This window comes from Enhydra lutris, unplaced genomic scaffold (assembly GCF_002288905.1).
Source record: "Enhydra lutris kenyoni isolate GAN:26980312 unplaced genomic scaffold, ASM228890v2 scaffoldscaffold83, whole genome shotgun sequence".
NCBI classification, from domain to species: domain Eukaryota; kingdom Metazoa; phylum Chordata; class Mammalia; order Carnivora; family Mustelidae; genus Enhydra; species Enhydra lutris.
This window is the reverse complement of record NW_019154167.1, coordinates 1,510,479-1,527,955: the sequence shown is the minus strand read 5'-3', so window position 1 is coordinate 1,527,955 and position 17,477 is coordinate 1,510,479. Positions and strand designations below refer to the sequence as shown.

Below are 17,477 nucleotides of genomic sequence, written 5' to 3'. Positions count from 1 at the left end.
GTGGTGATCTTATTTACGTTTTTAATGTGTTATTTCCTAAAATTTTCGTTATATACATATATAGTATCACTATGATAACCATAAAACAGTTCATTTATTTTGTGTGAACTCTTCACTAAAGCCAATGAACCAACCCACTAGAATTCTCAGGTGGCGGTATAATGCTAGGCATCATCAAGGACTGACTAAAAATTTAATCTTCGGTCTTCAATGAAACAGAAAACCAAAATATCTCTTTCTGATTATCTTCTTCCTCAGAACATGAATTCTGAAAATATGGAATCTGAAAATGCGGAAACCGAAAATATGGAAACTGAAAATCTAGAATATGAAAATATGGAAATTGAAACCATTTCTTCAGTTTCAGCTCTGCAAGCCCTCTCTAAGCTACTTTATCCCGAAGAAGAGGATGATTTTGAGCCTGGACAGGTGGTTGTATACTTACAGATGAATTAGTTCTATTCATGCTAAGTTGTTAAACTGTATTTGAACAACTCGTTCAAACCTTGCTGTGGGAGCAATGTTGTGTCATCCAACAGGAGGTTGCAGGAGTCGTTATACTTGAGAGTATCACCTCTGGTTCATTTCTAGCGAACATAATTATCTTTTTTCTAAATTACCTGAACACTCAATAGGAAAATAGTTCTGTAATTATGGTAGCAATAGCCACATTTCAAATTGTTTGTCATTTATATTTATGGCCAAAGAATGCTTCACAACCATTGCAGAGAGTGGTAACTTGGATTTTTAAGCCTAGACAGTATTTCTATAAAACAAATAATTTCCATGAGACAGTGTTAATTAGGACCCCACCAACCAGCTCCCTTAATTTTTAAAAATTTGTCCACACATGACAACAGAACAGAGAACAATTTGACCCAGATAATGGGATAAACTGCTATAATTTTAGCTTAATAAATTGACTTCCGGGTATATGCTCACACATAGCTGTGAAATCTAATTTGTTGGATAGTGTTTGGGATCATGGCAGGCAGCCCCAGGGAGGCTTGCTGCAGCAAGGTGGGCTTCATTTTGGGTAGGATAGTTCCATAAACTGACCTTCAGTCACTGCCCATATTCCCAGAATAATCAAAATACTTCTATGTAGCCCCTGCTCTCCATTCTCCTGCTCCTTAGGTATCAGCAAACCTCAGCTGTCAGACTGCCTACATGAAGGCAAACAAAATTTGGGCCGGAAATCTCACACAATAACAGAATATATCAATTTGCTTTACATGATCTTAGTGAAGTTGTTATTATGACCAATTTTCCATGAATAAACCATCTCCAGTGAGCATGCTATCAGTCTGCTCCTCCCCCAAAATTCTTTTCTGCCATTGTTTGGAAAAACAAATGTAATCTGAATAGGCAGCAAATTCAGTGGCTCAGATCAACACTGGATGGAACTTCCACCCTCCAGGAAGAGTTTAGGTGGAAGGCACAGAATCAAGGAAGATGTGCAATGGGAATAAAATTTTTGGATGGAAACTGAATCAGCTTGGAGCCAGAATCTAAGAAGTGTTAGTCAGGGAAAAGTTAGTAGAGGCCAAACAAAAATCAGGACATTAATGATAGCATTGAATATATACAACACACAGGACACTGGAGAAAAATTTAGGAGCAAGGTATCAATGAAGTTGGGAAGGCAAGTACATTTTGGTTACGTTAAGCTGAAGTAGAAGGATACATCCTGGGAAGGGTAGGATTATGTCTTATGCAGAAAGCATATTAAATATTTGAGAAACCGCAATCTTGAAGAAAGGTGAGTGGACCTTGTAACTGGGACAGATTCAAAGATAAAAGATGTTCCCTGGTAACAAAATCTGTTCTCTTTGGCCTTACGTATGGAGTTGTTTATTTGCATCTAGAGGTGATTCTAGGAGAAAGATGAGTGATTATGAGAATAGACGAGGATAATTTTATCAAATTGTACAATTCATAGAGGAAAATTACTGTAATAATGTATGATTCTGTATATCTGGGTTACCAGCAATTTTGAGGTAATTGGTCACTCAGACACTGGAGTACAGATATCATTAGAGGATATAGAATTGGAGTATCAGAACAGTGGGGAATAATTAATGTTTCCAATGAACTCTTAAATTTTCCAGGAGAGAAATTGTTTTTCATTTTTTAACATGTATTAATCTTGGGAACTGTGGAATGATCACAAGAGTGATCTGTTTTTGAAAATACTCTCTGAAAACAACATTAGAACTGTTGTATAGATGTTGGCTTATTTACACCATCTCTACCATGAATTGCTAAGAATCTGGGAGATTAGGAAGAGAGTGTTTTTTAAACTCACACAGGAATCTTAAGACCTGTGGGAAATAAGGTTCACCACTCCACAGACACCGTAACCAAGTTGTTCTAACTCTCTTACCTATTGCAAAGTGGCATGAACTGCAATGATAAATTTCTCAGATAATGGGATGTGGCTCCATGGTAAAGGCTGAAATGATATTTTCATGGAAAACATTTGCAAGATGGTTTTTGATATTTTTATTATCCTTGTTTTTCATTCCACTTGAAATTTGTTTTTAATTGTTTATTTTCATTAAGTTAATAAACTGAGACCCTCCTTCACTGACCCAATCATCACTATGCAGGGAGAGCATACCAATTTTTGTTAGGAATGTTCAAGTTTTCCTTTCCATGGATTTTAATTTTCCTTGGAAGGTGTCACTCAAAAAAACAAGAAGCCCTCATGTTCTGAGAAATGCTTTGCCCTGATTGACTATTAGTATTCTGATGATTAATAACTTAAGGAAAGCACTACTAGTTTATATGACCTTAGTGATTAAAATGAAAAAAAATGTAGAGTACCATCTTGGGATTTCCACATAAAACTGTCTGTAACACCTTAACCAGAGACATTGCACTTTTGAAGCACCTTTTGGAAAGGAATGGTTACTGTCTTAGAAGCCATTGAGATGTTACAGATTAATTTCTGATTTATAGCTGTTGGAATAGTTTAGCATAATAAAGACACAGGTGAGTTTTTCCACCAGCTTTCAAGGACAGACACTATTCCTCTTGCCCAAACAGGACATTGTAACTCTTGTACATACCTGAAGTCTTGGGAGATCCAGGCAGGGGCCTGAGAAAAGAGAGCCTCATGTGCTAGTTTGCCAGGATCCAGGGAGAGAACAATGTTTTGACTGTCAGCAATGGAGTAAACTGGAGCTTCAGAGTCTGGCATCAGCAAGAACATTTAGGAAAATATTGGGATTTCTTGAATTATCAAAAGACCCCTGAGAGGGACCAATGAGGTGGTTGCCACTATTCTGATAATGTAATATGTATCATACTTAGTTGAAAAAAGGAAAATTATTCTTGTACTGGTGAATAGAGGGGCAGTTCTATAACGGTGTGTTTGCTTGCACAGGGGATGGCAAAATGAACTTGCATGATGACTGAAATGGCTCAGCATGTATTTGACACTCTTAATTTGGGGTTGCTGTTTAAATCCATTAGTTCAGTGTCATGAGGTGGAGTGACAAGAAAGTGTTTTAGGTCACCAGAGGAAAAAAAGTAAAATCAGTTACCAGGAGTTTCGAATGCATCCTTTGATATCTAAATACTTAAGACCCTATTTAATGGTTTGTTTTTGTTTCTATGAAACTTTCCCGGTCTTTTCCATCCCCCATCTAACTCTGGCAAGACACTGCCGAAACCCAAAAGTGTCGATGCTTTTATACTAATACTTGGTTCTGACCTTCAAAGAGATGAATGTGGTTCATTCTGCTATCCGCAGGGATACACAATTCACTGGGCTGGAACTGGGGATTTTGTCTGATCAAAGATCAGTTCTGCCTTTGGGCCTATTAAACTAAATACTTTTTGAAAGGAAAAGGAAAACACGTTCTAAATAATACTTGGCATCTGTCACTCTGTTGTATAACAATGATGATTAAATGAGAAGCTCTATGAAATTTTATATGGAAAGCTTATCAAATTCAAAGCATTACCGGTCATAAAGGTTATGCAAGTAATAATTACTTGTTGGACCTTTTTTCTTCTCTCCCAGGCAAATTGTTCATCTGTCCTTGGAGCCATGGGTCCTGGGAATATTGGACCACCAACAAGAGAAGAGGTCCAAGGTAAGTTATTTAACAAAGCATATAGATCAGTATAATCAGTAAAATCTTTTCTCTGGGAGCAAAAGTATAAGGAGAGTAATACTAACACTAGAACTTGTCAAAGATGAACTCAAATAATTGTGGAAATGATGAACAGCCATAAAGACGCTGTTTTTACTCTACTGTTATAGGTAAGTCATTTTTATATTAATGGAAATTAATTTGCCTTGAATTATTCACATTCACTTTTTGGTATATTTCCTGAGAAGTAAAACCAAGAAAAGTCATGTTTGGTTAAACAACTTTTTTATTACCTAAGGTCTAGTTACCAAGATGCTTAGTTTCTTCATCTTCTACCCTGCTATATTCTGGCAATTTCACAGAATTCATTAACTCATTCAACAAATATTTATTAAGAGCCTGTTGTGTACCAGGTAGTAGTAACATCTCTGGAGCTATGAGGAAGATCAAAATAGAAAGGTATCTGCTCCCATCGAGTTAATAGTCTTTTGGAGAACACAATAAATAACTACACAATTTTATCTTATATCAAAATGCTTATAAATTAAGGCCCATGAGGCGATGTATATAGTCACAGCTTCTATAAACTAGAATAAATATTTGGGGGAGACTTTTCCCACCATTTTGGCCCATATGTTTTCACAGAGTTGAGCATTTTATACATCTTCAAAAATATAGAAAGCTCTAATTCTGTCATGATGACAGTTACCAGAGGGTGAACAGGAAAAGGAAGTGAAGTTCCTTCATCAATTTAGCTGATTATTAAAGATTTTATCTGGAAAATGTTTAAAATAATGGCTAAAATGAGGTCTGAGGGGATGATTTTAAAATTTCAGTTATTATCCTCTACATACTCAAGAGTCTCTTTGCCTCATTCAAGAGATATTGGAAGGCTAGTTCAAATTTTGATGTGTTTCTATGCTGCCTGGATTTCTGATAGTGTATGTCTAATATCCTCTAAATTCTGAGGAAAATTAGTCATATGCAAACTATTTTATATGAAATCTGTAATTAGGTTTTATAAAGCTCATGCTAGACAGAAGCAGACAATTACAAAAGAGTTGGCAGTATTGAAAACCTGGTAATCAGGTGCATTTCTGGGGATGCTTAAAAGGAGAGCTTGAAATAATGTTCTGCACCTAATGTTGGAACAAATGTAAGCTGGGCTTTTCCATGCCTCATTTGCTTTTAAATATTTAAAGATGACACGTCAGAACCCAGGTATATGCTTAGTCCTACATGAAGGACAAGTGATAGAGATTTTCTTTGAGGCTCACATCTACATGAGGAAAATACTAGATTAAAAAATTATCACTGGGGCACCTGGGTGAATCGGTGGGTTAAGTGTCTGCCTGCAGCTTAGGTCATGATCTCAGGGTCCTGAGAAAGAGCCCTGCTTTGGGCTTGCTGCTCAGTAGGGAGTCTGCTTCTCCCTCTGCCTCTTCCTGCTGCTACCTCTGCCTGCGCTCTTTTTCTCTCAATCTCTCTCTCTGTCAAATAAAATCTCTTTTTTAAAAGGTTTTGTTTATTTATTTGAAAGAGAGAGAGAGAGAGAGAGAGTATGAGAGGGGAGAGGGTCAGCGGAAGAAGCAGACTCCCTGCTGAGCAGGGAGCCCAACTTGGGACTCGATCCCAGGACTCCAGGATCATGACCTGAGCCGAAGGCTGTTAGTTGCTTAACCAGTTGAGCCACCCATGTGCCCCAAATAAAATCTTTTTTTTTTTATAAAAAAATGATCATTGTATCCACTGTTTTCAGTTTCTTTTTTTTTTTTAAGATTTCATTTGTTTATTTGACAGAGATCACAAGTAGACAGAGAGGCAGACAGAGAGAGAGGGAGAAGCAGGCTCTCCACTGAGCAGAGAGCCCGATTCGAGGCTCGATCCCAGGACCCTGAGATCATGACCTGAGCCGAAGGAGAGGCTTAACCCACTGAGCCACCCAGGCGCCCCTGTTTTCAGTTTCTATAACTGATGTTTTCTAAGAATTATGTCATGCTTTCATGACACAGGTATCAAAGTTTTTAGATAGTAATACACAAAGAAAGATAAGGCATTGGCTCCCCAGATCAGATGATTGTATGTTTGATTGGTTCTTTTATGTAAATGTTGGACATAAGATCCTATTGATGTTTCTGAAAAAAATGTGTAATATTTCTTTACATATGTAGGTTATATATAATATGTTTCATATAAAATGTTCTTTCACATACAGAGTATGTATTATATGTTATATTACATGTTATATTATGTACTATATGTGTTATATTATGTATTATAACATATATATTAACATATATATGTTATATTACATATTATATGTTATATGTACACACACAGAGGCTAGAAAGATACAGACCAGAATGCTGTCATTGATTATCTCTGGGTAGTTGGATTACAGATGATTTTTTCTTCTTTTTGCTTACATGTTGTTTCCAAATTTTTTACAACTGTTATTACAATTTTACAATGTACTGGTTGTGGATTGATTAAAAAATTCTACATTTTTTTTTTACTAATTTAGCTTGTTTGGACCAAAACACAAACTAGTGATTACAAATAGAACATGTTTTACTTCAATGATCCCAAGCTGAGCATGAAGAATAGAAACAGCCTCAGCTTTATCTCCCTTTCTCCACAGTCATCCCTCAAAGCAGTGATGAAAACGGCGAGGCTATCTGGAATCCAGAAGAGGTTCCAGAGGGAGCAGAGCATGAGGACATGTGGGATGTTAGAGAAATACCAGAGTAAGTCAGATGAGGCCAGGAATGTGTTTGGGGCTTAAGGTAGATGTGTCAGCTGATACCATTCTATTTTTGACAAGATTCATAAAGTAACTTCTACCACATAAAAGATAAAACTATGGTGACACACAGAAGGCATGTGTAATTGATGATTTTTTTTCCTTCTGAAGCAGAAACAAATAATGAAATATAATACCTTCCTTTCAGTTATTATCAAACAAAAACTGAAAAATACAGTCATTTCCATTACAAATTTATATTTACTATCGGCTAGTTGTTTAATGTGGAACTAACACTGGGAAAGAAAACCCATTAAGTTACAAGCATTCGTACAAGCTAAATTATTTTACCATGTTTATGTGTCAAAGACCTGCTTTTAATTATTCAATGCTCCACAATTGTGGTTAAAGGCTGTGTTCTCTCTCCAATTATCTATTATTACCTGGACCTATTTACTAGTGATTTTAGGATTATGTTTAACATATTTTGCAAGCGGTCTTGAAGCCTCACTTTGTAGCTTTTTCAATAGGAATTATGAATATGAATTGTAAATATGAAATTTAGGATTATTATCATGAATAGCCCTTCACTCTGATGAAATAAATCACCGACAGTTTCAAGGAATTGAAAGTGTGTTCACATTTGTAATTGAAATTAATGGTTAAATACACTAAGCTTTAAATATATGCATTCTAAAATAAAATATTGATTATTTAGAATAACTTGAAAAACCAAGGCAGTACTTACTAAATTATAATGTATTTTATGAATTCTTGAAGACTTCTATGGTAAGTGATCTGACAACTTATCTAATTCTGACTATAAAATTGTGTCCAAGTTTTTTTTTTTTTTTTTAAACCCAACCCTCTCTTTCTGTCCTCTACATCAATTCTGAAAATAGGAGCAGTGGGAGACTGCAGATAATTAACTGGAAAAATGTATCCAGCTTTCAAATAAACAATGTCAAAAAAACCCATAAACCTCATAAAAAAGATCAAAGGGGATTTTAAAACATTTCTGTGTGAACCTTAAAAATGAAGAGTAAATCTCAGGTTATGTTTATACAATGCCCACACATCTGATGAAAGGTATGAAGTAAGCCACTCATTCATCATATTGTCTAATGAATGTCAAACATCCATATGTGGCAAGTTCCAAATTTGAGTAAATTTTCACTTCTCATCCTGATGTTTGATGTTCTATAGAAAGAACATCCATGAAAGTTTTAAATGAATAAGAACTCCAGTCAGGATATGAAGAAAATTATAAATAAGATTTTTTTAATCTTTATTTTCTATCTTACACAAGTACATTTCAAAATGTCCCAGTGGGTAAAGAGGAAATTGGGAAAAAAGGGGGATAGGCTGCTCACAAAAAAAAAAAAAAAATCACAAGTGGCCAAATAAAAAGTAATAAGGACCTGAGCTAAGTCACTGGCCTTGGGGAGAAGTATGAGGGCCTTTGAGAGATTCTTAAAGGAATATATGTTATTTGATTAGATATAATGAATGACAAGAAAGCGTCAGAAATGATGCTGAGGGTACTGACTAGGGTGAGTGGGTGAATAGTGAGGCCATTAACTGTGACTGGGAATGAAGGTAGAGGGAAAACAATGAGTTTGGTTTTGGATGTGTGGACTCTGAGGTACCTTTGGGACATCCAGGCAAATGTATATAGTAGACAGTTGGAAAATTACATCTGGAGGTGGAGAGAAGAGCAGCAGCTAGAGCAAATCCATTTGGGAGTCATGGGCATATGGATCAATACCTTTCTGTTTTGCTTTAACCTGTCTTCACCTTTGTAAATATCAGGTAAATGTTATAGTCTATTAAGAAAAAAGTGCCCCATATCAAATAGCTACTTATTGTTAGTCCTGTTCAAACTCAGAGAAATCCCTTTTCCATCCTTGGGCTTTCCTATTTGCAAGAGGTCAGAAGTTCAAGGTAGTCCTTTAGTCTTCCTATCCAGCGAGTTACCGTTTCTTCATTAAGGGAGAATTAAAGGGTAAAGATCATCTGTAAATGTTTGCTCACTTCATTCCGTCTAAAAAGATATAGGGTACATTAGCCCCCACATTAGGGACCCAAATGTGGGGGAGATTTGTGAATTATCTTCTTGTATGAGGTGAAATACCAGGAAAATCTTTCATCAGAGTAAGAATTCTGTAGGCCTAGATTCTAAATACTGCAATGTTGTTGTGCTGACCACATTACCAGTGTTTCTATTGTAGACTTTTAGACCGGGAGAAAATATTGTAGAGATCACTGAATTCAAACCTACCTCTCTCCCATAAATTGTACAAATCTGGAAGCAGAGAATCCCATGAGTTTGTGATTTGACCAAGGGCACACAGTTAATGATGGGAAAAAAACTACACCTGGATTTTCTAACTCTACTCTGTGTCTCAAATTTAGCAGACAAGGATTTCTATCTATCCATCAAACTCTGGGTTATGGGCCTACTATTTTTCTGAGCCATCATTTTCCAGGAAAAAAAAAACCTTTTTTTTCTTGTGCTTTTAATCTTATTAGAAGTTCCCTCAATCCATTTTATTTGTATAGCTCTGAAACAATTAAGCTTAATTTTTCAAAAAGAAGTAGATACAATATAAATCCTGCTTTACAGTATTAGGTATATATATATATATTTTCATGTTAGGTATTTTTTGACTGAATTTTCTAGACTTCTATTCCTTCATGATTCTGCTACATGCTCGAAGAAATTGTCAGCACTTTATTTAGTCCTTTTATTTTTTGTAATAGCATGTCATCATAAGTTTGTAGCTTTTGGGGGTTGTTTTTTGGTTTTTTTTTTCTTTTTTTTTTCTTTATTTTTTTTTTTTTTTAAGGTATGAGATAATATTCAAACAGCAAGTGGGAACTGAGGATATTTTCCTAGGATTTTCGAGAAAAGACTCTTCAACTGCATGTTGTGAAGATCTAGTGGTGAGCCTCTCTATCTTCCCTATGACCATTATGGCTACATGGACTGGCTATTATATGCATAATACCATAGGCAAGGCAGTAAACGCTTTAAAAATAGTGGTTGCTATGTTTTAGGTACTAAGGGAATAATGGGATTGACAATTTAAAATTGGCTAATACATACAAAATAAACTAAATTTACACATGTGGATAAGATTTACAAATAAACATAATAGAATCATAAGATATAATACACTATTTCTAGTCCTGTGAAAACTGTCCTTCCCTGAATCTCTCTTATCTCTTATATCTATATTTCTTCTAATGACTCAGCTTACATCGTGCAGTTTAAAAAGGGACTTTTTCTTAATTTTTGGACCTGAACTTCTGATTTAAAATTCTAAAAAGACATCTAAAATGTTATCTTCATTCCCTTATCAGAATGACACTAATTCTATGTAATAACAATAGCAATACCAATAAGATCAACGAGATCCCCTTACTTCTGCTTATTTAAGACTCAGAATGATCCTGTTGAAAAGTCTGGGCCTAACCAAAAAGGGAGGATATAACTGGTTTTGGCAGCAAACACTGGTAATTCTGGTGTGGAGAATTCTTTTCCTAAGATCAGTGGCTGTGCTTCTATCTTTTCCCCTCTGTCTCACAACACTCTACAGTATGGAGTACTGAGATGCGCATTGGAAATGCTTAATCTTTTTTCCCTAAGCAAATGATAAATGGAATCTCTCTTTTGCATCAACTTCAGGTTTTCTCTTATTACCAAAATCTAAGACATCCAATTGAATCTAGTAACATAATGGGAGTAGTGAGTTTAAGTATCTTAGGAGATTTTTCAAACTCTAATGAGTTAAGGTTTCAAGTGATCTTGAAGTAATTAGTTCCCAGGGTTTTACCAGTAACATCCCAATTCCTCTCTTTTAAATAACTGTAAAATGACATTTTTGATGCCTAGTGTTGAGGATTGCTGTAAACTCTGGAGAAATTCTGGGTCCTAAGTAAATAACTGTTGTGAGGCTTTCTATCTCTCTCCCTTTTAAAGTGCTACTAGTATTAATAATAAAGGTGTCCTGAATGAAGACTCTCGGAAACCAAATTGTACCTAAGAGTAGGAGTACACAGTTTATGTAAAACTCAACAAGTATATGCTGAAGAAGACTTGATGCCCCCTTTTAATGAACTTCTAGTCGACTGGGGAGACAGAACTAACATAAATGAAATCAGCTTCTTATTAACAGTTAAACTCAGTGTTGACAGTCTACCAGGAGTTTAGAGGGTTTGGATAAGGTATGGACAGCATGGAATGGAAGCTGTATGAAATATTTTTTGGTGCTATGGCACTTCACAACATGTATACTGTTTTTTTTTCTCTTGTATTTTCTTCATATATTCAATTTTCTTAATTCAATTAGCCAATATATAGTACATCATTAGTTTTCGATATAATGTTCAATGATTCATTAGTTGCATATAACACCCAGTGCTCATCACATCACATGCCCTCCTTATTGTCCATCACCGAGTTACCCCATCCCCCAACCCATCTCCCTTCACCCACCTTCCTGACTCCAGGAAACAGAGGTTTGGAGTCAAGAGTCTCTTATGGTTTGTCTCCCTCTCTGATTTCTTCCCCTTCAGTTTTCCCTCCCTTCCCCTATTGTCCTCTGGACTATATCTACCATTTACATTGACATGGATGGATTATGCTAAGTGAAATAAGTCAATCAGAGAAAGAAAGTTATCATATAGTTTCACTCATATGTGGAACATAAGGAATAGTGCATATATTCAATTTTTAAATACTTAGTGAGTACTATTACACACCAGGCTCTGTTCTAGGTACTAGGGATACAAAGGTAAATAAGATACAGTCATCACCCTCAAGGAATTTACAATAAAGGAGGCAGACATGTAACAAATAATTGCAATTCAGTATGGTAAGTATATACTTAGAGGCATATATGTGTGACATACATGGTCATAAAGCAGAAAGAGATCAACATTGGGTAGACAAGATTTTTCCAGTGGACAACATTCCAAGAAACAGAGTAAAGCACATGGGGCAGTATCCAGGCATGAAATAGCCTGGCTTATTTGAGTAAGCTCTGAGCATAAGAAGAATAAAGAATAGTTGTCAGTGGTGTACTTGTAAGCCAACTCTCAAAAAAAGAAAAATAACCCCTGATTTGTAGCTTGAATTTTATCTTATCTTGTAGGCATATTAATGATGATATCCACCATCATTGCTTAACCCCACTGGTAAGACTCAGACTAAAGAGGTTATTGACCACATCTCAAGTATTTCTTGCTCAAATTTATCAGCTTACTATTCCTGTTGATAATATGGCATTTTCCCAGATCCAAGACATCATCAGATTGTCATTTATTTAATACAAAGGAACAATAAGTGTGCTACCCCATTAATTGTACACATTGATTGCATGACGCACCCCAGTAACAGAAACACTAAAATGTGGGGGGAATTACATCTTAGAACTGGCTAAATTTGTTATTTGGGGGCTGGACCTGGTCTATATGTAACAATCCAATACAGAGACTTTAAGAAGACCTCTGTTTAAGCTGAAGAAGATAGTAGCATGAACAATCTGTTTAAGTACAAAGAGTGATTTGGGGTTTAAAAATCCATAAAGACCACCCTTTCCTTTACCCTCCCCAGACTCCAAATAAGAAAGCAGGATTAATGAGTCTTAAATCAAAGCAATTGTCCTAAACAAAATTCTCAGTTATGATTATGTATGTCTTCAGCAAATCTTCCGTTCTTTCCTTCTAACCTCAAGCCAAAGAGCTTCGTTATCTAAATTCTGCCTACTGCTCCTCTACCGGGTTTGTAGCTACCAAGCTTCCCTGGCCTTAATCTATAATTAGGCATTTTATGTTTTTTTTTAAAGATTTATTTATTTATTTGTCAGAAAGAGAGAGAGAGAGCGAGCACAGGCAGACAGAGTGGCAGGCAGAGGCAGAGGGAGAAGCAGGCTCCCCACAGAACAAGGAGCCCGATGTGGGACTCGATCCCAGGACGCTGGGATCATGACCTGAACCGAAGGCAGCTGCTCAACCAACTGAGCCACCCAGGCGTCCCGGCATTTTATGTTTTAAGTAAAAATTGTATGTAAAGTGTACAACATGATGATTTAATACACATATGCATAGTGAAATGATTACTCTATTATTAACATATCCTCTCCTCACATGCTTACCGTTGTGTGTGTGTGTGTGTGTGTGTGTGTGTGTGTGTGTGTGTGTGTTGAGAGCACTTGGAATCTACTCTCTTAGCAGATTCCCAGTATTCAATATGGTATTAGTAACTATAATCATCATGATATACATTTCAGAGCTACAGCTTTATATGTCAGCTTTTTGCAGGTTTGTTTTGTTTTTAGCTGCCAACCATTTTCTTCAAACCAAATTCTATGAGAAAGCCCAACATAGAGAACACATAAAAGTACCACTGCCTTGAATAAAAGGGTACTATCACCCATGAGGCAGCTCATAGGAGAAAAACTGGGGCTCTTTGGAACACAGTTTGAAAGATGCTTATCTAATAGCATGGAGGACATGGGGAATTAGGAGAAGGCATTTGGGGGAAATTGGAAGGGGAGGTGAACCATGAGAGACTATGGACTCTGAAAAACAATCTGAAGGGTTTGAAGAGGTGGGGGGGTGGGAGGTTGGGGGAACCAGGTGGTGGGTATTAGAGAGGGCACGGACTGCATGGAGCACTGGGTGTGGTGCAAAAACAATGAATACTGTTATGCTGAAAATAAAAAAAAAATTAAAAAAATTAAAAAAAAATTTAAAAAAGATGCTTATCTAGTCTTTCTCCTTGTATTACAGTTGAGAAAATAAGGTCAAGCTTGTGAAAGTACCAAATATTCATATAAATTTAAAAAAATATTCATATAAATTAATGGAAGAATAATAAGAGAGCTAGAAGGTGTTTTCCTCCTAGGTAACATGTATGTTTTACTTTAAACCTCATGAGTATAATGCCCCTGTCTTGTTATATTTTACTTTTTTCGATTTTACTATTTTTTATTTTCTTTTTTGTTCTCTATACTTTCCATCGCTCTCCACAAAGATCCTGCTATAATGGGTTTGATATATATCCTTGACTATGTAACCTTGAATACATATTTACCACTGTTTGATGTATTTTTTAATTCAACAAATACTTATTGAGCACTTACTATAGGCCAGATACTTGATATACAGTGTTGACCACAATAGAAAAGTTTCTCTTTCTCACAAGGATCTAACTATCAAGAGATCAAGCAGTCTATAAGCAGCAGCACAGACTTCCATAAATCCATTCAATAAGAAAACTGTGAACCCAAATGGATAAAGGTTATTACTTACAGACAGGATAAGCAAGATCAGCCGGGTGTCAGTTCCACATGTCCCTTTGCCCCACAGGAAAACCACTGAACTAAAGGGACCAGATAACAGGTGACATGAGCGGTGGGGCACTCTGTTGCTGAAGAGCTAACTCTAGGCTGTAGCGGGACTGTTTTATAGCCTGCATCTACACCCAAGGGGAGGGAGGTAGAAAGCTCTTATGCCTTATTGGAACTAGGGAGGAGGGTGAGAAACTGCTTCACTGGTAGCCTCCTGCAAGATAAGGAGCCTCCCACAGGGTAGAAAGGCAGATAAGAACAGCCTTGAGGCAACTCCTCACAAGACTCTATCTTCCTCTGTTCTGGGAGGATCACAGGATGTTCTGCCAAGACTTGGGGCCGACTGCAGTTGAGCTTTGCCTGTGTGGCCAACTGGATAGTACAGGTTCACCAGAGTGCCATAGAGGAGCCATTTTCCTACATTCACAGCCTATGAATAAAGGTTTTTATCCTGCTTGTTTTTACTTAAAATGATATAATAATAATAATAATAATAGCAAATCATTTATAGAACGCTTACTATGTGCCAGGCATTTCTCTGAGAACTTTGCACATAGTAAATCATCAATCCCCACATCAACCTTCTGAAATTGGTGCCATCATTTTCACTTTACAGAGGAGGTTGCTGAGACACAAAGAAGTTAAGTGACTTGCATTAAGTTCACACACTTAGAATCTGGTAGAACTATAATTGGACCCAAAAATTTTGACTTTGATAGAAGTGTGTATAAAGTGATATGGTCCAAGCAGACTTCACAATACAGGTGACATCTGGCCTGGACATGTGAAGTACATGGTAGTTTGTCAGGGTGGAAAAGCTGTCTGAGCAGAATAAACAGTGGCATCGGCAAAGGCCTAGTGCTATGAAAGTATATGATGTGTTTTGAGAACTATTTGTGATGTTCTTGGAGTCCCAGAATGGACATGGAGCAATAAAAGAAAAGAGAATAAGCAGTTTAGAGTTGTAAAAGCCCTTGGATGTCACACCATGTGCTATGGATTGAATTGTGTCCCTCCCGCCAAGTTCATATGTTGAAGCTCTAACCCCTGTTGTAATGGTATTTGGAGATGGAACCTTTGGAAGGTAATTAGGTTTAGATGAGGTCATGAGGATAGGGGCCACATGATGATATTAGTGTCTTGATACAAAGATGCCAGAGAGCTTGCTCTGTACACAGTGAGAAGGCAGCTTTCTGCAAGCCGAAAAGAGAGCTCTCACCAGAAACCAACTATATTGGCATGTTTGGCATGCTCAGAATTCCAGTCTGTAGTATTTTGTTATGACAGCACCAGCTAAGACACCATGAGCTATGGACATTTGTGGGCACTAGAATTATAAAATGTCTTCAAGGAGGTGAATTATAAAATGTCTTCAAGCAGGTGAATTAAACAATTAGGTGTGTATTTCAAAACAGCTCTAGTGGCAGATTATGGTGGAAAAATTGGAAAAGGTGATGATAGGAGATGAGTGTGAGCTGGAGAGATTGGTGGTAGGAAAACCAGTTGAGAGACAATTGCATTAATTCAGGTAAGAGAGGCAGGAGCCTAGAGTGTGGCAGTGGGGATAGAGAGCAAAGTAGACGTTTCAGAGGTAATACTGATGGGATTTAGAAATTTGTCAAATGGGATATGCAAGGGAGAAACAGGAGTCAAGAGTTCTAGCTTGGGTGACTGGGGAAATGGTGATAACATTAATTAAGATATGGGAATGTAAAGTGGTTTATCTCTGGATGGTAGTCTTAGAAATGGTTTCTATTTCTTTTTGCTCATCTGACTTTTTTTTTTTTTTACAATTACCATCTATTACTTCTGGAATAAGAGTAAACCAAGGTGGGTTTTTTTTGTTGTTGTTGTTTTTGGTGGCATGCGAATATCAGGTAAGAAATGCAAAAGAAGACAAAGTTCTAAGAGAAAAATATTAAGTTTTGGTTATATTGAATTCAAACTGCCTGCATGAAATCTTGTTGGAAGCATCCAGTAGGCTGTTAGAAATATAAAATCCATTTAGAACTCAAAGACAGGAACTGGAGATGTTGATTTTCAGAATTGGAGTTTGCTCTCTGAAGGATTAGAATATACGACCACTGAGTGCTGGCTTTGTATCAGGCTTAGAATGAAGTAGAACTGATTTTAGGTAGTACCTCTATGTTTGGAGAGGGGGAGGTGTTGAGAGGGACACTAAGAAACTTGCAGAATGGGACTGAGAACAGAATACATAGCCCTTGGGATGGGGTCAATATTCAGAGGAAGAGTTCAAACAGAGGCATCGGAAATTATCGCTCCAGTTCCAAGCCAGGTATCAAAAACCAAGAGGAATCAGATCAATGAAGTAAGGTTGAGACTGTGTCATGGCTTTAGAGATAAAAAACAATGATGAAGGAGGAAGCCAAAAAGCTGTAATAGAAACAAGGTGGGAAAAAAAAGAACTTGCCTACCCCTGAGAAACAGGGCTGACCAAAGTACCTGACCTCTTGGGTGTCAGCTGGGGAGCATAGAAAAAGGAAATTAAGGTATCAAGGATATGTAGGAAGATAGTCTGTCTTCTCCATAGGACTATTTACGGCAGGAAGGGGGATGGGTGCTGTGGGTAAGTAGGTCAGTGGATTCCTATTTTCACCCATGGATGTTGAACAGCAGATTATCTCTAAAATCCAAAAGTGAATAGGGCTAGGGTTATTGATATTCTGCCAAGTGACCCATCATTTGTTCTAGAGGAGGGGAAAAACAGCCTGTACATAGCTTGATACTCTTTTTGACCTGCAATGGATTAATAATATTTTGGTTCTTCTGATTTAATGTATCTGTATTGATAAGGGGACATTCTGATGTTACCTACAAAGCAAGGCATTAAGCCTGTTTCTCTTTCATCATCACCGCGTCACTGGGATATGAGCCTTACTCTATCTCTAAATCTCACTGAGAATGGGGTGAGAGTCAAGGATGGGATAGGAGTCAGTCACTATCTGGCAGATACAACCAGGAGTCACATGTTTATCACACATTCTCATCTCAAAAGGGGCTATCAATCATTCTGGGCAAAGTGTCTCCCTAGCTTCTGAGAATTCACTTGTTTCTTCAATGGTCTACTTCTCAAGTCCTGTTTTCTCTCTTAGGTTAAATCAGTCGTATTCATTTACCTTTAATGAATAAATGGATTTGGCTGCTGATAGTAGAATAGATTCTCCTTTCCATATAAATTCTAGAGGATGGACACGTTTTTGCAGGCTTTCTGATTATGCTAACCTTATTTGATTGGTTATATGTCAGACT

The 17,477-nt window shown here is 36.9% G+C and overlaps 1 protein-coding gene across 1 annotated transcript in view; it reads left to right on the top strand.

The window, feature by feature from the left end:
- Positions 1–261: 261 nt before the first annotated feature.
- The window catches only part of LOC111161320 (PIH1 domain containing 3), a 29,929-nt gene continuing 12,713 nt past the window's right edge, over positions 262–17,477 (top strand). Inside the window, exons 1-4 of the mRNA XM_022524911.1 lie at positions 262–429; positions 4,034–4,106; positions 6,748–6,853; positions 9,699–9,795. Of these exons, the coding sequence (XP_022380619.1) occupies positions 262–429; positions 4,034–4,106; positions 6,748–6,853; positions 9,699–9,795 (444 nt within the window). The remainder of the gene's footprint in view (positions 430–4,033; positions 4,107–6,747; positions 6,854–9,698; positions 9,796–17,477) is intronic.